Source organism: Anser anser (genome assembly GCF_964211835.1).
Source record: "Anser anser genome assembly, chromosome: 1".
NCBI classification, from domain to species: Eukaryota; Metazoa; Chordata; class Aves; order Anseriformes; family Anatidae; genus Anser; species Anser anser.
Window position 1 is genome coordinate 150,028,302 of NC_139720.1, and position 20,823 is coordinate 150,049,124.

Genomic DNA, 20,823 nt, shown 5'->3' on the forward strand with positions numbered 1-20,823 from the left:
AACTTGTTTCTTTCTAACTTCTTTAAAAATAAAAGTCTAATAAATTGTGGATGCATGAAAAAGCATGCAGCCATGATACGTGGGTTACTAACTAGCACTGGATTCATTTGCTTGCCTATATTTCAAGTTGGGACGGAGTTTGCAGATTCCATTAGGGTGACTTTTCTTTCAAGTACGGCATTTATCTGTAAGTCATGGACAGGAAGGTGCGGATCTGCCTCTATCCACTTCAGGTCATGATAGGCTTCCTCTAAACTGTAACTCAGGAATGCTTTTGCTCTCCGTGCTGCTCCTTCATGGGGGTGTTGAATGGGAACGATGTAAAGATAGGTGCCCTACAAGGATCTGAAATAGCAGAAACCTTGGGAAGAAGGATTAGCTTCCCAAAACCGCTATCTACTACTGTGACTTTTAAAAAAAGTGCAGCCACTCTGGCAACCAGCCACTCCAATGACTTGCATCCATTCACATCTAACAAGGATCACAGAGTTACAGACATGACCAGCTGGTATTGGTGTAGGCATCCCATGGATTCAGAAGACCAAAATCTGCCATTTCGCTTTTGTGCGTGACTGCAATATGTACAAACTAACTCAAACTGTTTGTCTCATACAAAGGCCTAAAAACTCAACTGGCTTGACCAGTTTTGTCCTGCTACATTGACCTTTATAAGCTATTCATACAAGAAAAAAAAATGGTTTCATGAAGTATAAGCAGCTATTCACTTTCAGAATCAAAGGAGCAACCAACCCTTGGGTAGATGTTAGTATTGTTCTCTGATAAAACAGGGCCTTGAAACTGCCTTCCTTTTTCTGCAGCCCATTTATATTGAGCGTCTCCTGGTTGTTCTCTGTGGTTTGTTTGCTTTGGTTTCTAAAATTTGGGCTGGCCTTTCTGTTAGTTGTGGCTCTGCTCTGTATCCAATCCCATTTGTAGTTTTGGCTTCTAGTCCACTCACAGCCTTCAGGGCTGCATACGCTTGTCATCTGTGGTGTCTATAAGAAAACTTATGAGAGCAGGAACCTTTTTTTTTTTTTTTTTTTTACCAAAAGGTAGCTTGTATGTTACAATTTGTTTGCTGTAATACCTGTTGACAGAGACTTCAGAAACGTTTATGTTTTTTCATTATAGGGTCAGAAGACATTGCTTTTCAGGAAGAAAAATACTTTGATGTTCTTGAGAAACTTCTCACTGGTGCCTTGAGGAATGGTTCTGGGAGCGCAGTAGCGTTGGCCTCTGGAGCATTGTAGAGCTCAGGAGCTCAAGTAGAAGCCATCAGTAAAGTGAGGAAATTAATGTAAATCTGGGCTGAGAACCTGCTCTTGGCCATCAGAAAGTATCGTTACTCTGTACAGTCAGCTTTCATCTAAGCAGGTTGACACCAGGCCCAATCTCTTCACTTGGCTTCAATTCTAGTTTTTACTCCAAATTCGTTCAAATATCTTCAGTTCTTTTGTTCTTAGAAATTGAACCACTGGGAGAAGGATAAGATAGAATTATTGGTTCTTATTTTTTAGAAAGAAAAGCTACTTAGAGTTCAGTAACACAGCCTTTACCTTTCTTGCGTGGTTCTCCCCAGACTGTGTGACTATTTAACCATGTCAGACGTGTTGGCAGCCTGTGATGACTTGTTCACTTACTAGTCAGAAAGTCGTTTTTATCATGGAGTGCTCACCAGAATGCCACAGGAAGAGGGTCTGAATGATGACTTGGTGATTAGTTAGTCTTCCTCTTGTGCAAGCAGGGGTGAAACTTGATAGCAGAGCTATCTGGATTTCCAGCGCGTGCTTTGTAAGTTTTTTCCTTAAACTGTTTATAGACCGTATTCCCCGTGCGTTTTGGCCTGGATATCCACAGCTGTGTTTCCTGATTTAGGAACGTGGTTTACATAGTTCTTGCTTATATATACGTATCAGAAAGAAAGGTGAGTTTTGCTGGGCTGAATCTTCCTCAGGGGATGTTTCTGAGTTTCCCTGTTGAGATACCTCTCCGCGTGAACACTAGGAGGTGCTTATGCAATTGCTTTGTTTCAGCTAAACAAGTCAATGTAATCTGTTGTTGGAAATTGCCAAGAAATCTCAGCTTTGGTGTCCTGATCAAATTTTATGTTTGCTAACTTTGTTTCATCAGCTTTTATTTTTGCCTGTAGTTCCAAGAATGTGAGCTTTAAGTCCTTAGTGCTCAATCACTTACTAATATGTCACTAATTTTTTTTTTTCCGGTGGCAAGTGAGTTTGTCAATGTCTGGTGTTATCTGTCAGATTGAAAGCCTACAAAGCAATTTTAAAGCAAGTTAGGATGAAAACGTGATAGGTGTAGTCCTTGTTCCGTTGTGCAGGTAGAAATTTGGAACAAACTCCTTTGTTTTCTTAAATAAAAACACAAATGCAGGTGTTGCTAACCCTTCTCTCTCAAATCACATGTTGTTTTGCTACTACTAAAAACCTGTAGCTTAAAATACAAAATTCTCTAACTTCCTTGCTAAAGAAAGTCCTTCCAGAATTCATTTCAGGATGCTAACTTGCTGTGTCACATTCTAACAACAAATTGGGAAAGCCTCACAAACGGTACAGTCCATTTCCAGAAAGGAGCCTAGTATTTTTGTGTGGATTTTCTTCCATGCCTTTTTTGGGGTTCATGAAAAGTAAGTCATGTATGTTTAACTTCAGAAAAGTTTAGATGTTGACTTTGAAGCAATGGCTTAGGTAAAATGCTTACATGGTGTTTGAAGTGAATGCCCTGCGTTAGTGCTTTGATGCGGCTGGCTTTGGGGGGGAAAATCTTGGAGATGAAAGGCTTTAGTACATCTTCAGGGACTCTAAGTATTGGTGTTTTTGTTTTTAACCTTGGTGCTCTTCGAATTTGTGTTGTAAATGTATATTGGGATTCATACGCGCACGCATGCACATGCTACAAGCTTTGATACATGCTTTTACTTTTGGTTGTGCCTGCTTTAGTACATAATGTGTCAGGTCTTTAAAGTACTATTCATTATTGAAATTGAAGCTTTTTAGGTGTTCTTAATATAATTAAGTTTTTGTTTTTGAGGACTAGTTTTATGAGCAATGAATTTTATTCCAGATCTCTGAATCTTTATATATTCTTCGCGTATATACACCAAAGAGCTTTAATTTCCCTTGCAAAGTGTTCCCAGGTCACACAAATCCTGCACTGCGGATCTGTTCTCCCAGTTATTTGTCTTGCTTTTAATTTTTGGAACAACGCAATTTTTTTAGCTTTCCCTTGTGCTGTGCATTATGATTTGGGAAACAGTGTGCTTCGTACAAATTTCCAGAACACTTACAATCATCTCCTCTCCTCCCCCATCCCCTTTCCTTCCTCCCTGTTGTCATAGCTCCCCGCTTTTCTTATCTTTCCTCTTACTGCCGCAGCTTTCAGATGATAATTCCCTACTCCGAGCCAGCTGCTGCAGAAGAGCTGAATGAGACCGAGTGCACTCACAGCTGACCTGATGTTGGAAGGAACAAAGACGGTTGTGCTTTGCCTGTGGGCTTACCTATGTGATCTCTTCCCTAGCCTGGCCGCGTTAGGCGTGATCACAGAAAGGTGCAACGGGAATGGCGCTTCTGGCTGCCCCTTGCCAGCTGCTGTAGGGGCAGAAATATGCAGGGGGAGGAGGGTAGAGGACCAGGAGGTTCCTAATGTTTGCGAAGAAGGTCACCATTTTCTAACAGAGCTGTTGTTTTTTTCCTACCCCTTGTTTCTTCGCGCTCCCGCGGCCAAAAGCGCGGCAGTCTGCCCGCCAGGACCAGGTGGGATGACGCATCCTGTGCGGTCATGCTGGCCGCTGCCAAACTCCGCAGGTGACGCCGAGAGACCCTGGTCATTTCCTTTCATTTCCTCGGGGTGAGCAAGCCAACCTTCTTTTAATCTTTCGCACAAGGGGCCCTAGGCCACCAGGCTGAGCTGGAAAGCGTCCTGCTGGTTTTGTGCATTCAGCCCTGGGGTTGCAGCTTATTTTGGGGCCGGCTGGCGAGGCTCGCAGCGGCAGCCCTATCTGTGCCGCGCAGATATCTGTGCTCTTCGCGAGGCAGCTCCTCAGCTGCTGCCGTTCACAGTGCAGGGCTTTAAAGGAAGCTGTCATCTATTTTTGTCAGGTGCTTAAGATGCTAATATCTGCTTGGAATACGGTATGTGTGGGTATTTGAGGCACCAGTCTAGCAAGAAAATGTTTGTTTAAAAAAAAATAAATCTTCCAATTTTTCCATTAACCATTTTGTGAACTTTCCTTACCATGACTGTTAGGTACAGCCTTACTGGTGCTGTGTTGCTTTAAGGGTTCCACCAATCTTAAATCTGCTGGTGACCTTAGGTGATGAAAAAGTGCCTGCCTGGCAGCTTGTCTGAACCACCCCCAGTTTTTCCTGTCCCCAACTTATATCAGAGAAATGCTATTTTGAAAATATTACCACCGTGACCAGCTTCTGGCTTCATGGGCTAGAAGGGAAGAAGCACAGTACTATAAAGGATGCCTGAGGACTTGGAAGTGGCTAGCTTGAAGAAAAACTTGTGCTTGCTGCAGGCTTTTGGCATACCTGCGTTTGCTTTCACCGTATACACTCTTGACCTAATTTTCTTCTTTATCTTTTCTTTCACGTATTCCGAAGTTAATATTTTTGTCATTTCAGAAGGCACTGTTTGTTGCAGGGATGTGAAGTGTTACTTCATTGGTTTTAATTCATTATTATTAGGTCATAAACACCTTCTGAACAGACATTTCCATCCCCAGAGGGATGGTTATTTTGCTTTCCAACCAAAATGGTTTCCAATCCCAGAGGGTTAGTGGTTCAAGTGCCTTAGGCTGATCTGAGTGTATTGCCATGGCCATTTGTAATGTGCTGGAGTTTAAATGGACACATGCAGGAGTCAGCTGTGCTTTGACATGAGAGTATGGATGTGGTAGTTGTGCAACATTACGTGGATGAAATGGATCTCTGAGGCGTTTTAGCGTGGTGGTGAAGAAACGTCAGAAATGGAAAAATCAATATAGCTCATATGTAATGAATTTTAAAACCGTCCAATTAATAGCTTTTAAAGCAATTACAGATGAGGAATTGCCTTCTAACGTGCATCTTTCTATAGGGTATTTGCTGCCATTGATACGTGACCACGTTTAACACCTCATTCATCACCCAGAAGAGGTCGTAACATTCTTACCAACAAAGTTTGCCTCCCGCTGAAGTCCTCAGGGCAGAAAATGCGGGTGTAGTTATGGAGAGCCAGGCTCATACGCTGAGAACTGGGGGCATGGAAGGAGAAGGCAGCTTCTGAGGGTCGTGATAGGCAGTCAGCAGGCTGCAGCATCACCGTGCTGTGACCGAAAGGGCCAGCGTGCTCCAGAGTAGTGCTTTAGATAACACAAGTCCCCTCTTTATTAGGCTGTTTGGTCTGGTCTGCTTTTAGAGTATAGGACATGCCTGAGATATTGGCGTGCAAGATGTTGAAACGCAGGAGAGAAGAGAATAACACGAGAACCTTGTAAAAGAAGAGGAAAAGAGCCCAATAAAAAGAGGCAGAAGAGGATCAGTCTGCTTAGCTCATTGACTCCCAGCTAACTATTTACAAATTGCAAAGTGTTTCCAGCATAAAGCTCCCAACATCATCCTGTTCTGCCTTTATTTAATAGCTGTGCTTTATGTTAATACTTTAAAAAGGCATATCTACATGTAGTCAATTCCCTGGAATTTAAAAACAAAGGGCGATATTTATTTTATTTGGAAGTTTGTTGAAGGGATTTGGCTTGTCTGGGTCCTCAGCTGCTGTGACATGCCAGTTTTCTAGTTGCATCCCGACCAATGTTTTGTTGGGGCGTGCTGGGGGAAGGTAGGAATGGGACGAACAGGAGGGTGAACTTAGCGCAGGTGGAGCCTCTGCAGAGTTTGAAATGTTGTTTGCCTGGAAAGCAAGGCTGTGATGGAAATGTTTTTCCTTGAAGACTTGTTTAGTGTCTATGTGTGTCTGTCACATAATGTTTAAAAGACAGTGTTTTCAAGCTACTATATTTTAAAGTGTTTGCACTTTTAGGTATTAAGGACTGCTGTAAGCATGTGCATGTTTGAGTTCATGCTGTGGGCTATAACAGTATTCTAGAAGGTAATCTAACATGCAGACCTTGTTTTTGGTAGTGGTGTGTGATGTACAAATAACTGCTTGATACTGACATCCCAAAATTCAGCCTCGATTCTGGCAGTTACAGAAGGGATGCATGGATGGGCTTTCGTTGTCCAGCGATGCTCAACAGAGAAGTTCCTGAACGATGCTCTCAGATCCAGCTGTGATGTATTAAAGGGTCAGCTCTCTTAGTAGATCTGCTTGTGGCTACCAGAATGAAGTCGGTAAACCACATGCAAGTCCGACTTCTGTCGAAAACCTGGAATGAAATCTTATGTAGCAATTCCTCATAAGCTCTTAAAACATCCTGAGATGATTTTACTTGGAGAGTTTTTGCTTGTATTGTGAAACCAGCAAATGTGCCCTAAAATAGAAGGGGGATGTTTGTTGTTGTGGGCGTTTCGTCTTTTTTTGGATACAGGATATTTATAATCAAGTATTTGAACTTGGTTTTGATGTGCAAACAACGCAGTAGCCTCACAAGCTCAGAGCACCTGTGGTTTTTCATCCTTCTTTATCCCTCCGTCAGTTTATTCTTAAACATTTTTTATACCAGTACAAAACCCCTCTGGAAGGTGTCATGCCCCCCCCCCCCCCCCCCCTCCTTTTATTAAAGACTATTAATGGCATCCTGGCTGGGACAGTGCTGCGGGTGGCTTCCTGTCACGTTGCCTCTGCAGAACACCGCAAGGAAGCAAACGTTTCTCGTATCCTCTCATTGTGTTGCTGTTTCCTGCGAGGCAGCAGACTGGACGCATGTCCTGGATACAGGCTTTTTTATGGCACCCAACGTGTCGGAGGGCCCAATCACGTCCTTCTTGGGATCCCTCATAGCCCAGCACAACAGGAAACCAGGCGCGCTTGCGTCCTGTTGTGCTCCAGTTAGCCTGGCCTGGGAGAGCTCTCGGCTGAATCCGAGTTCAGAATGAAGGTGAGCTTAAAATCTATTTAGGATAATTATTATTGTCGTTGTTAGCGGTAAGTTTAAGCTATAGCTTATAACGTTTTCTTAAATATTCCTTTTTAATAGTTCTCTCCCCACTTTTTGGTACCTTTCTAACCAATTCTGGTGTCCGCACAAGTACACGTCTCTAAAAATTTTTTTTTTTTAGGATCAGGGCCACTGTTTTGTGATTCAGTTCATTCTTTCGGTTTGCTAGTTTAAAAACTGCCACAGTGAGCATATAGTTAGTAATTACAATTATAAGCATCTATTGCTTTCTTCTTCCATAGCAGCTTTCTTTGTCCCAGTTAGATCAGTTTAACCACTGCTCGCCAGTCTGCTTTTCCATTTAAGCGAGGTTTGTAAGTTCTGCGGTCACTTAGGCTATTTACTTATCTTGCTTGTGTGCGTCTTAAAATAATTTCTTGTGTTTCTGGAAAAAAAACCTTTACACCTATGGGTGGTGAGGCACTGGCACAGGTTTCCCAGAGAAGCTGTGGCTGCCCCATCCCTGGAGGTGCTCAAGGCCAGGCTGGATGGGGCCTTGGGCAGCCTGGTCTGGTGGGAGGTGTCCCTGCCCGTGGCAGGGGGTTGGAACTGGGTGAGTTTTAAGGTCCCCTCCAACCCTTCTGTGATTCTGAGAGTCTGTTACAGAGCCCACATCAAGGCAATTTCCCGGTCCCTCTACTTACTCCTTAGAGCTTCAAATAAACGTGAATACTCCTGAAATGATCGGTAGCCCGGTGAAACTTGATAGAATAATTAGGACTTGTTTTATGTGAGCAGTAGTGGCTTGGTATACAAATAGAGTGAATGCTTTGGGAAACTTTTTTCCCCCCTTACTGAATAATTCTGTCACTTAAATGTTCCCTAAATCTGCTCTACTGTTGTTAGTAGATCACGTAACTGGTCACAACTGGTTTGTCTGTCCCTTAGGCGGTTACTTTAGATAATTTCCATGAAGATTTTCCCTACTCTGTTTTAACCAAGCTCCCCTTCTTGTCGCAGCCTTCCTGTGTCCCTTTCTCTCTCTGGGGATGCAGCCTTTTCCTCTCGTGCCCCTGCAGGCTGCCTTCTGCACTACAGACATCCCATGGGAGTGCCTGCGGGCTGGGTCTTGCCAGGAAAACAACCCTCTTCTTGTTGACTCTTTTTTAGATAAAAGCTGTGACGCTGCAGGAAACTGAATCTTTCTGTTTCTTAAATCAGCTGGAACAACTGTAATAGCAGGATTTTGCTGTCCTCTTTTAATCTTGCACAAGGGAATACTGCGACTCCTTTCAACCTATGCAGAATCTACTGCGAGAGCTATTTTCTCGAGATTGTGGATGAATGTTTCCATTACCTCAGGCAAATATTATGGGTCTCTTCTTTTTTCCTTCCCCCCTGAAAATCCAGATGTTCAGTGTCATCACCCAGTGCTTGAAAGCTACTGGTGTGTTTTCTATGAGACAGTTTGAGGTTTGGGTCTGCTTCCCACAGTTAAAAATGAAATAAAGTAAAATAACTTCACCTTTCGTTCCTCCCCTTCCCAAACATCGTTCTTCATCAAACCTATGCAGCAACGTAAAATTCATTAACTCTTAAGAAATGCAATATTCCTCTGCCTTGTAGAATAAAGAGATGGCAAGTATGTTGTAATATTTTTAAAAATATTGTATGGACAGTCAGGTACAGTGGCTGTGAGCTACTTACAGCAAAAGAAGAACGTGCTGAGAGTAATGCAGTGCTTTGAATGCTACCCAGTAACTTGGTTGGCCAAAATGTCTGAGGAAAGGTGCTCTCTTGTGATAATGGCATTTTATTCAGCTTTCCTGTGGTTTAAATGACACTTGATATCTTTAGCTTTTTTTAATCAAATGCAGCTGCTTCTGTATTTTTCTTTCTATTTAAAAATGAGTTTCGAAATTGAAAAAAGGGGGGAAACCCTCCGCATTTTAACTGATCCATGACAGCCACTGGAAGACTGATCACCTTAATCAGGAAGTAGCTCCTACAGTCATGGTTTGCGTGATGATGATAGATATACTTAGTTTAAGGGCTTGTTCCTAGGAATTAATTTGTTTTTTTTTTTCAGACTTTTGATGCAAATGATCTCTATCAGGGACAGAACTTCAGCAAAGTTCTCAGCTCTCTAGTTGCATTAAACAAGGTGACTGCAGGTAAGTACAGTTTACTCTGTTTACTTTGCTCTCCTACCTTGTGTTCAACTTGCATCAGTGTATATTTATGCCTGTTCCTATAGTTAAGATAAAAAGAACCTCTGCAGCATTTTAGAAGAGTTTCTTTGTTGCACTCTGTTAAGACTTCAGCAGCAGCCTGTCTGGGTTCTCTGGTGTCTTCTGCAGAAGAAAGCTTTGCTGTGGACCTAAGGCTGAGCCTTTTAGCTAGCAATAATTCTTAGAAAAAGAATCTTTTGTTTGTTAGTGTAATAAATATGTTGTTTCTTATGTAGTACTCCCCTGGTCCATTGCGAAAGGGATTTTTTTGGCTTTTTTTTTCTTGCATCAGAAAATACCCCTTAGGAGTGACTTCTCCAGTTGAATTCTTAGTTGTAGTGAGTGGGCATGGAGTAGTACCATTGACTTCTTCGAAGTTACTTAGGCCAGTTGAAGATACTGCCTCTCATCTTAACTTCAAGTGGAAATGTAGATGATCTCTGTACATCTTTAAACCTGCTACTGCACACTGACCTGTAGCAGTCTTTAGGGGAGAGGGGCAAGTGTGGCTGTTTGGTCCAGACATCAATAGACTAATATCCACATCAAAAAGTCACAATTGCAGCTGGTCTTAGAAAGGACCCTGACTGATCCTTTTCATGGGGGGAGGGAGGTGTTGGTGTTGGTATGGAAACCAAAAATCAAAACCACATGCAAACTGTGTTGTTGCCTCATTCCTAGAAGCAAGTGGAGCTGCATAAATCTTCCTGACCAACTGTATTTACAAACAATTAAATTGGGTGACTGTGTCGAAGGCATTTTAGACCCTACCTCCCTAGTCTAGTATTGGAAGATGACTTTCAGATCTGAGTCTGCAGAAACTTGAGGCGTATGCAGATTCTTCTGAGATGAATCCTTTTTGTGAAGGAAGGAGTGTGAGTAATGAGCCTGAAGTGTGATGAAAGGCTGTTAAATATGTACCCTCCCTCAGGTTCTTTAACTTTGGAGGGGATACGATCAAGGTACCGGTTGCTTTTTCTAGACCGATAAGGGGAGAAGAATTGATGTAGGGAAATTGAGAACTGGGGAGGAAGAAAAGGTGTTACAAACACTGGAAATCATTGGATGGAAGTGTGAAAGTTCTGTGAAAACTACGAAATTATATATTTCCCTAACATGCAAACCCTGTTGCCAGTCAAGATTCTTCAGTTTTTGGCAGCAGAGATGATTTTTTTTTTTCCCCTCCTGACAATAATGCCATTGAGAAAATCATTTAACTTGTTTATTTGATACGTGGAGTCTGGAAGCCCTTTAAGTCTATCAAAGTGTCTAAATAATTCACAAGCATTCAGATGTTATTGGTAAAAATAATTGCAATTTGTGTGGTTTGTTTGTAATATTTTTTCTTCTTTTCAGATTGTACAGAGGCAGTTTCTAATTCAAGCCTCAAAGGGTGCTCTTGTGGTGGCGCATTAGTTGTGCTGTAGTAAAACAGAAAACTTTGGAAATCAGGCCATGCTTAAGCAATTTTTATGTAGAGCATTTTATGGTTGCCCAGAAGCTGGAACACACCACAGTGAATAAACCTCATGCTCTTTTCCTGGGTGAACTGTCCGTAGGTTTAATGTTGGATTTGGTGGTATGTCTGTTCTCCTATTTGACTGCAGATAGGAACCATAACAAAATGGGCATGGAGATGTTTCAAGTTACTTTTAATCCTTAAATTCTGTTGGTTCCTCAGGGTTCTCTTACTACTACAACTTGAAAGCTTTGGGGAGCACTGGAATTAGCTGTAATTTTAAGATTTACAAATTAAGGCCATGATCTAGTCTCATTTCTCTCCAAGCAGTTTATGAAAAAAAGAGGAATGGAAAAAAAGCTTATGGAAAAAGAAAAAAAAAAAAAAACAAACACGTGTTCTTTTTGTAATGGACCATAATCAGCGGTGTTTATATTAATGTAGTGCCCTTTAAATGCTTTTAAGAAAGAAAGTTCAAAGTGTGAGGTGTTTTATGAATTCAGTGTGTAATGATATTCATCCTAACTTGCATATTTTGTATGGATAATAGTTCTAATATTGAACTATTCGACTAGAGAGCTCATATTTGCATATTTCCTGAAGGATAATGCTTTTTGAAGAATAATAATGACTCAGTTAAAAAGATGCACCTGAGGAAGGTGTTTGCTCCAACCCTGCAGAGGCTGAGCATCCTTTGCCAACGTTTTCCTTCTGTGCTCATTGCCCGTGTCACTCTTGCCCTTTTCCTGCATCTCAGCTGCTGTTAGATGCTGTGCTGAAGCTGAAAGGCTTTCTCTTGTAGGCTAATTGAGTTGTCCTTTCAGATGTGACACGGAACAGCAGATGTACTTTGTTCACCAGTCTTTTTATGGAACTGAACCTGCATGTGTCACTTCTTTCACCAAAAATAACTAGGATTGCATAATCCTTGTTTGCCTTAGTTTGAAAGCGACAGTGGGAGAACGCGTTTGTCTCTGTGTACCTCTAATACAGGACAAGTGTTGGGAGGCACAGCAAACTGCTAGGAAACAGATTAAGGGGCATAAAAGCCAGGAGAGCAGGTGGGAGACTTGCCTAGTCCCAAACCTGGATGTCACTAGACAGAGTGACATTGCTACATTGCTTTCAGGGCTCTTCGAAGCTCAGAAGCCCACTAAATAATATCCTTGTATGTGGAAACCATGAGGAAAAGGATCGACTTGTCACACCATGGGTAAAGGAGCAACGCTTGTCTGCTTTAATGTGTCCCATGCGTAAGGGCCCTGAGAGCATCCCCCTTCTGGGGGGTTTGGCTCTGAGGGCTCAGGGCCCATTGGGAGCTGGTGCAGCTGAGAGCAGCCCCTGCCCCCCTGTAACACTGGGGACAGGCTCCATATATACCCATATGTCCATACATATACATGTGCTAGGGCCCTGGCACCCAGAAGCTGCTTTCTGCAGAGCTGGGGCCCTGCCCTGCTTGAGCCCTGGCCTGCGATCCCTCAGGTGGGGCCTTGCTGGGCCTGCACTGCCCCGCTCCCAGCTGGGGTGGTGGCCTGGGCCCGGCCCTGCTGCCCCCTCGCCGTCAGCCCTCTGGGTGAACTTCTCAAGCAGATGTGCTTTTTGTGAGAGGGGCAAGTGAAAGCGGGGAGAAGTTGCGGGGGGTGAGGTGTTCTTTGTTCCAAGCGAGCAGCTTGCTTCCTTTCTGCCCCTCGCTTCCCCCTTGCCCTCAGAGAAGAAGTAGCTGAGTTGGCAAAAAGGATGGGAGAGAGGGACGTAGGAAGACAGTGGAAAGAATGTTTTAATTGAGAAGGAGATGGCGGTGGTTGGGGGGAAGAATTAAGAAACAGATGTGGCTGGCTTTACTTCAAGCAAGTTTTATGCATTCAGATTTCTTGGCCACTAGCTAAAATGATGTTGGTTAATTACCTTTAAATAGACTGGTAGCGGGTAGGAATGGAGAAATAAAATCCTAACCCTCCTCTTCCTAAATAGCTCAAATTGTTTTCCTGTCTGTATGTGGAAGAAGTCGACAGTGTCTCTGGATTTCAGTTCATACTGTTGCTTCATTTTCTTAAAATCTTGAATTACTGAGCAACCACAGATACTCTGAATCTGCTTTAAGTACGTGAGCGTTTCAGAAGTGGGCAGAAAGCTATATGAAAACTTGTCAAATTCTGATGTTTACTTTTTCTTCCCTTCTCCAGACATAGGGCTGGGCAGCGACTCTGTATGTGCACGTCCCTCATCTCATCGGATAAAGTCTTTTGATTCTCTGGGATCGCAGTCTTTACACAGTAGAACTTCAAAGCTCTTTCAGGGACAATATCGGAGTCTGGTAAGTTCTAGAACTGAAACATGCTGAGGTGTGTTTTTGTCTTTTTGACTAAATTTATAAGTAAACAATAGCCTAGCGAACAACTGTTTACTGTTTTGCTCTCTTTCACCTCTGCAGTTCAAGACTGAAGTTCTATTTTTGCAGCTTCTGTTATGTTCCATAATACATGCAACTTTTCTGAGAACTTCTAGGATGGTGGTATTTTTGTTGTTATTGTTTTTCTCCTCCCTCATTTACCATTCTGTGTTGTCTACGTATGGAGTGTTAGTCCAGCAATTACTTCATAAGTGTAAGGACTTATTCTCATAAAGGCAAAATCTCATGTTCGTCTTCAGCTATACTGACTTAATGAGTTTAGGGATGATTAACGAAGGATATTCAAACCTCAGCAAGGGTAGGACTTCTAATGTTGGTAGTACTGGCAGTTACTCTTGTTTGCCGCTAGGTTTCAAGGTGAATCCTTCAAATAGCTTTCAGGTAACTGGGTGGCATGGGCAGTTGTTTCACAGTGCAGCTGAAATCAGGGTGGAATATTGCACTGAAAATAATTGTGATGAAAGGTGCTTTTAGCAACTAAAAGGTTTGTAGGAAGGGTTCAGACCCCCACTGTAAACTGCTTTTTTCATGTTTAGGGGAGGCATTTTTGAACTGTGTGATGATTGCTATGTGGAACCTTAACACAATGCTCCGCTTAAATTTTCTTAGGTGTGGTTTGACGTGTTTTCTCTGGTAGCAGAGCCCATGCGAGTTCTTGCCCTAGGCCACTAATTCCAGCTCCCACTCTGCTGTTCACCACCCACTCAGTTTTGCTGGTGAAACCGTTTGAGACTAGCTGTTAGTTGGATCACTGAAATAATAAATTTTAAGTGTTTGTATCAGTCTGGTGATTTGAGCAGCTTTGTAGATGGTTACAAAGAGGTAGAGAAGTGCTAGAGCAAGGAGAAGAGAGCTAGTGACCAACACCAGGAAAATACTTAGTTTGGTTTTGTTGCTGCAGGTGATCAGTTTGGAACAGTTCTTACCAGCTGGTACTCAGTTGATTCTACTGGAGAGCCTGAGAAAGGGAATGGGCTGTAGCTGATGTCACTACGCAATGTTGTTGCTTATTTTGTGGCTTTTTGCTGTTTGCTAAGGCAAAATGATTTTTCTTGTTGAGCAATTGTAATAAATGAAAACGCATGATGTGCAAGCAGAGGACTAAGGCAGAGACACTTAACTGAATCTATGCCAATGTCATTGTCAGATGTTTTGTGACTTGCAGTATCTTGGGGCTTTCTGTGTATTTTCAGTGTTTCATTTGCCCTCATTTTCGTACAGTTTCTCAGCCACTAATAGTCTGATTGTTAAATTGAGATGTGATGCAATAACGTAATTGCTGTGAATATCAACTAAGCTGGCATGTAGTATGATTCTAATGACATTACACGGCAGATATTTTAATCACCTCAAGTGTACAGCCAACGTGTAAATGAAATTCTGTTACCTGGATAGCTGACTAGGATTGCTTACAGTCATTTTCTCACTTAAATTACTTTTATTTTGGTTGTACAGGTAGTAGGCCTTACTTGTGGTAAAGATAGGCATGTTTAACAATCCTGTTCTCTTGGTTACAATGCAGTGGTTTGTATTTGGATTATTTAAAGCTGTTCAAGCATTTAGCTTTTTTAGCTTTTTTAACATGGCAGTTTGTCCTAATTCTCATTAAATGCTTGATACAGAAATCCAAGAACAAAATGCCAAGTTTGAACACCATTCGTTTGAAAGACTTCTTAGAGTAGCTGTTAGCATTTAGTTATTACAGAGCAATAAAATGCCTTCACGTTTTTGACAGGGAATGAGCATATGTATGGACAGCTGCAAGTCTGACGTGCTTCAGATTTGCACCTGTGCTAACCTTGTGGCAAATGATTTGTGAGTATGCCACAAACTACTTCAAAGTCAATTGCTGAACCAATTTTTAGTATTTGTGCGCGCTGTTTTCATCCACTGACAGACCCCTGTGACTTGCACGTCCCAGTGTGGAACCTTCCAGCACGATCCGTTATTGGCAGGGAGAAAGCTACAAGCTCTGTTTGCTGTCCAGCATTAGAGGTTTTGAGTTAAACCCAACTCAGTACCACCATCCCCAATCCAGAATGGGTTAGAAAACTCTCTGACGTAAAGCTGCTATGCCTTTTTAGTTGCTAAGGGCAGTTTCAGTCTATACAGCAAATAGGAATTGTGGTTGGTTGGTTGTTGAGAGTAAGAATTAGTCTCGTTTTTTAGCTCTGTTTACCCGCTTCTGATTTGAAGGGGCTGTAATAAGACGATATACGCTCGGGACTGGTAGAAATCCATAGATATAAATGTCAGAGGCACCAGAAATGGCAAATCATCCTTGCAAATCCTTAGAATAAAAATGTGTGGGGAGAGTGGGGGGGAAGAGGGCTGGCACGTGCACACGCACACTATTTCAATGTTATGGATGTTTGTTTTGTTCATGAAATGGTAAACATCTAAAGTTATCCTTTTTCATCCTTACTAGGACATGACAGATAACAGCAACCATCAGTTGGTGGTGAGAGCAAAATTTAATTTTCAGCAGACAAATGAAGATGAACTTTCTATTTCAAAAGGCGATATTATTCACGTTACAAGAGTGGAAGAAGGAGGCTGGTGGGAAGGAACTCTGAATGGCAAAACAGGGTGGTTTCCAAGTAATTACGTACGAGAAATAAAATCCAATGGTGAGTTATAAAGGAGGGTGTATTTATACAACTCTGTTTTGCATAGTGGTGGGTAGCTGGGACTGATTAAGAAGTAATGTTTTTTATTTAAGCTTGATTGCATTTACTGACCTTCATTCACAGAAATCATTAGGGCTTAGGAACTTGTACTCCTACCCCAGTTCACTATAAAGAGTGCTGTAGGGGTTTTGAGGAAACACTAAGCATGCAGAAAACTCCCACGTTCTTTTGCCTTCTGTCGGTTGCAGTTGGGCTGCTTTGACTTCTTCAGTCTGAATTTCTAGAATGCTAGACGTTGGCTCTGACACTGATATGCTTTGAGTTGGTACTTTGGGCTTAAATAGTGTGGGATTTCCTGCTACCCCTGCCACCTCCCCCCCAAAATACCCAAACCTCCATAGTTTTAGTACTTTAAAGCAGATGGAAGCAAATGACTCCTGCAGGAAGCATCCTGAATTATAGCAAAATCTACTGTTAGATTAGAGACAGTTTTATAAGATAGTGTTTGTGATACCTTTTTTCTTTATTGTTCCCATGCCTTCCCTTTTCTTTGTATCGGCTGCACTCTTACACCAAAGATACACCCTGAAAATCATATAGTGAAGGTGCCTTCTGTAAATGTCATCTTCACAACTAAATATCAGAACTAACAATGTTTTTTGATCTACCAGGACGTTGATGTGGGTGATGCGATCTACTGTTTGTCTCTTCCCTGTCTCTGCTTGCTTTCAGAGACTGGGGACAACCCTTTTGCTCTTGTAACTACCCAGTGAAGCTCTGAGAAGCTTTACCACTGTGTACCTTGCCATAGCTCCAATCAAAACACCTCTTTATGGCCATGCTAAAAACATTGGCATGACTTTTTTTAGGCAGCCAGCCAGACGCTTGGTTGGTAACTCAAGCTGTGGGGTTAAAACTCAATTTTTAAACTTGTTCTTTCTTCCCCAGTTGCATTATCTTGCTTTCTTCCTTGTTATGCTGTCTACAGTCCCTGTTTTCAAAATGCTGGAGTCTTAGATCTGTGTATCACTGTCATTGCCAACTAAATCCTCTTACGCGTAGTCAGGATATAAAGACTTAGCTTTAATGTTCTTCGGAGGTCTCTCAGATGGGGCTTATCCTGAAAAACAGTTCCCAAAGCGTGCTTTGTCTTGTCTGTAGTTCTGTAGCAGTCTTTTGGACAGGTTGAATATCTTTTCCCATTGTTACTCATTTAAAATGTTACTCATTTAAAACATTGCTGCAGAGATTTTGTTTGGATTTCATCAGTTCTGATGTCGTCCAACTCCTGAGACTGGAACCTGGGTCAGCAGGAAGGCTTCAGAATGGAAGTAGCTTTTAGCAGTGAATATATGAGAACCAAAAGCTGCCAGCAACTGAAGTTAAGGTTATTTTAGTCTTTCAGGAATACTTCACTTGGGTGAAGTAACTTTCCTAAGCAGGAAAGCCAGAAAGCTGCGAGGCCAAGGTTGGTACCAAGTGCACTTGGATTCTTGCCAGTCCTTGCAACCCTGTCTGATACCTGATTCCCTGGGGCTGAGACGAACTGCTTCCAGGTTTAACTTCGACTTCTCACCATCAGAAGTGTTTGCTGCTAAGCTCTTCCTTTCCCTGTGCTCTGTAGGCATGTTCCCAGTGGGTGCTACAAGGGCTTGCTCCCTCTGGCTTCTGTGAGACTTCTTGGAGCACTCTCACATGCTCACTTCCTTCTGGGGAAGGGAATGTGTCTTTAGTTCAAATAGTGCCAGCACAGAGCAGTGATATATGTATGATGCTCTTTATGAGTGGTTGTAGAAATGATAATTAGTTTTTGGAGCAAAGTATGGCATTTAGTCTTCTTAGGCTGAACGATGACTATAAATCTTGGGGAAATAAAAATCCTTTCCCATCTCAAATTTATTTTGCTGTTGACTCTGTGTTGCTTTTCTCTGGAATGGATAAAAGAGGATTTGTTTGAAGTTTTGTGCTTATGATCATAACTTCCAAATAAAAGAGAGAAACTGTAGTAGTAGTAGTTTCTTCTCAGATATATGCCTACACTGTAAGGATCAACAAAAGATGGTCCACTTCTCTCTCCATCTTCTGTGAGCATGCTTACAGTTCCCTTTTCAAGCCCTGTAACATCTCGCTTTAAGTGTTCTTTGATTGCTAGTCAAGAAGTATTTTGAAATACTTTTTTTATTATTATTATTTTCATGCTGCTGTTATGTTGCACGTGACAGGGTGGAAGATTTGAGTATTTGACAGTGTGGCCTTAATGAGTTTTTTTCTTAAGTGGAGCAGGGAGGGAACGTTAAGGTTTAGGTGGAGTCTTATCTTGTAATGCTGCTTCTGGTTTGCACGGTAGAGAGGTTTGGAGACTTAGTTTTAAGAGTTACAGTATGAAAAGAATAGCATTTAGCCAGACTGGGAAGCACTTAGGTAGCAACTGCCAATAGTTAACCAGTTTAAAAAATAATAACAAAAAGTCACATGGTGACTTCCTAGGTATTAACATTGTAACCCATTTAAATGGCACGATTATGCAGACAGTAATACAGCTGTGAAAGAAGACGTTTGGTTTTGCAAACCTTTTTTCTAATTCTTCAGTGAAATTAATGTTTTCTTACTGTCTAGCTTCTCTTCTGTTAGGCTCTCTTGACGGTTCTGTTGGTAGCAGGCGCAGCACAAATCAGTGCTAATAGTTCTTCTAGTTGGACGGCTTTAAGATAAATAAATAAATGAGGTCATGGGAAAAGGCAGTGTATAGTGGAAGAGTGAAGTGTATCTGCTGGTCCCGTCCTGTGGTGCTCAAGGGAAGGACAAACACACTTTCAGCTTTAAAAATAATTAAAAAAAAAAAAGGAAAAAAGAGTGCTGCTTTTCTTCTCCCCACCCATGCATGCTCGGAGGGGTATTTTGTTCTCTTGTCAAGTGCTATTCCACAGGCAAAAATAGATGAGAATAGTACTTGAGCAGGCGCTTGCTTGTTTCAGATTTGCTTGTGTGCTGTACGTGTTCTTGCCACGTTTTCAGCGCTAATGTGACAGGTTTACATTGGGACGAGGAGAAAAGTAGGCAGAAGGGAAGAGCCTTTTGTGTGGGAAAGCTGGGTGTCTGGCTTAGGTCACGCTTGGGAAGCTGCAGCTCTCAGTGCTTTGAGGAACAGCGTTTGTGTTGGAACAGGCGAGGTGCCAGGGCTTTGCTAATGCTTCTGAAACCTGCGGATTCCCTGATTTAAGACCTTTGTGTGTTCCCAGCGTTTTGGCCAGGGGTGACACCTGCTTGAAACGTTGACTGAATTACGCTGTATGTTTGTGCAAGTACTCTGATGTTCTCTCGTGAAGGGTGATAAGTGACACTTATCTTGGTTTTTGCTGAGAAAGTGATTCCTTATGTGCAAGATCAGGATTTTCTCCTCTGTGATGCGCTGTGTAATAAGCTAATTGCAACAAGACTGTCTTACTGCTCCTCGTGAAGCAAGGCAGTGCTTGGAGGCAGAATACCAGACGTGACAGACAGATGGACTGATTTGCTGTGTCTGATTCTGTGTTTCTACAATAGAAATGGCCTTTGCGTTTTAAAAGCTGGGCGCTGATTATGGCTGTTCAGGCAAAATGGTTCTAATGTGTGATGCTTTTTTGTTTCCTCTTTTTAAACCTGAATTCGTTCTTGTGTCTCTTCTGGATAACTGATTCAGCTGAACAGCTGGTAACAGAAATAACTGTGTATTTCAGCAAAAATCTACTGTCTTCAGCAGCTTAGGACAGAAGCATAATGTTAGGGAAACAGATGTGGTTTTACACCCTTTAAGATGACAAAGTAGCTGGAAGAAGAGCCCCTATTCTATGAGCAGCCAACTTCTTCCAGATTAACAGGGGTCAGACATCTGTATTCTGATGGAATTCAGGGACAGGTGTTTACCTTCTTCCTCAAGCATATCAGGCTGTTTGGTCTCTCCTTTCATGCTTTCTGGCTTGTGATTAATGTAACTCTGGGTTTGTAGTGGACCTGAAAGTCGCTATAAATCGTAGGATCAGTTGAGGGCTCCCACAGAGAATGAAAGTAAATCACTAAGTCTATACAAACAACATCATTTTCATCATTCAGTACAATGAAACAAGCTGGGATCGTCCCATAAATGTGTAGCATTATATATAATGTATAAATGAGTAGCTGTCTACGCAATGTTAACTTAGGTGTTTCTTTTGCATGGAATTTTTAATGGCAGTCAGCTTGGGTTTTTGGGTGGCAGGAGTCCTGTCACTTGGAATTACCCAGCTGTGTAGCAGAGCATGTGCTGAGAGCACCAGTACGCCCACCTGGATAACTGGGGGAGCTAATGGATTTTGTGCTGTGGGTCAGCTTATGGCTGACTCTGGGCAGGGGGGTCTTAACCGAAAGGATCTGGTATCTGAACATGGTAAGGAGAAATGTTTCTGTGCATGTTCAGTAGCTTTAAGACCGCACTTTAATTTTAGAATTAGCTTCTCTGAGGAGAGTTGCAGTGCAGTACAGAGAAAATCCCCTTAAAGATGCCCCACGAGTGCTCCTGCGGACTAAGCATTCCCCGTGAGGACTGCTGGCTAAACCCTCTGGCCAGCCCATCCAGCGCTCCTGCCTGCAGAGATGCAAGGGTGCACGTCTGGGACTGGGCAGCCCAAAGAAGCACTGAATTCCTGTACCCAGCACACAGTCCAGCAAGGGCTGGTACCCCATGGGCTGTTCTGCTTGTGATGCTGTTTCCCTGGTCGGCTCTACTGAAATGGGAATTTCCCACAGCTGTGGCTGACTGGGCTTCTGCTGTAAAGGCAGCTCTCTGAGACTTGCATAATTTATTCTTAAAGGCCTGAGGTATCAGGTAAACTAAAGTTAAATTATTCATGTATGTTTATTAAAATGCGTTTGAAAAAAACAGCTTGCTCTTAAAATAAAGGTATAACTTTCAGTAGGTGTGTTTCGATGATGCTTTTTTTGGATTACATACGACTAAAAGGCTTATCCAAAGTTTGCATATTAGACAAGCCTGCTTATTTAAAACAACCCAA

At 42.2% G+C, this 20,823-nt stretch overlaps 1 protein-coding gene across 8 annotated transcripts in view; it reads left to right on the top strand.

Annotated features, from left to right (window-relative positions):
• ARHGEF7 (Rho guanine nucleotide exchange factor 7) overlaps nt 1–20,823 on the top strand; it is a 121,294-nt gene that overhangs the window by 38,463 nt on the left and 62,008 nt on the right. For 6 of the 8 annotated variants that reach the window (XM_083826195.1, XM_083826196.1, XM_083826198.1 and 3 more), the window contains 3 exons: nt 9,153–9,237; nt 12,940–13,070; nt 15,595–15,796. In XM_083826195.1, coding sequence (XP_083682321.1) covers nt 9,153–9,237; nt 12,940–13,070; nt 15,595–15,796 — 418 coding nt within the window. Of the gene's footprint in view, nt 1–6,939; nt 7,064–9,152; nt 9,238–12,939; nt 13,071–15,594; nt 15,797–20,823 lie in introns of those variants that run through there. The other 2 variants (XM_083826199.1, XM_083826201.1) reach the window with 2 other exon arrangements.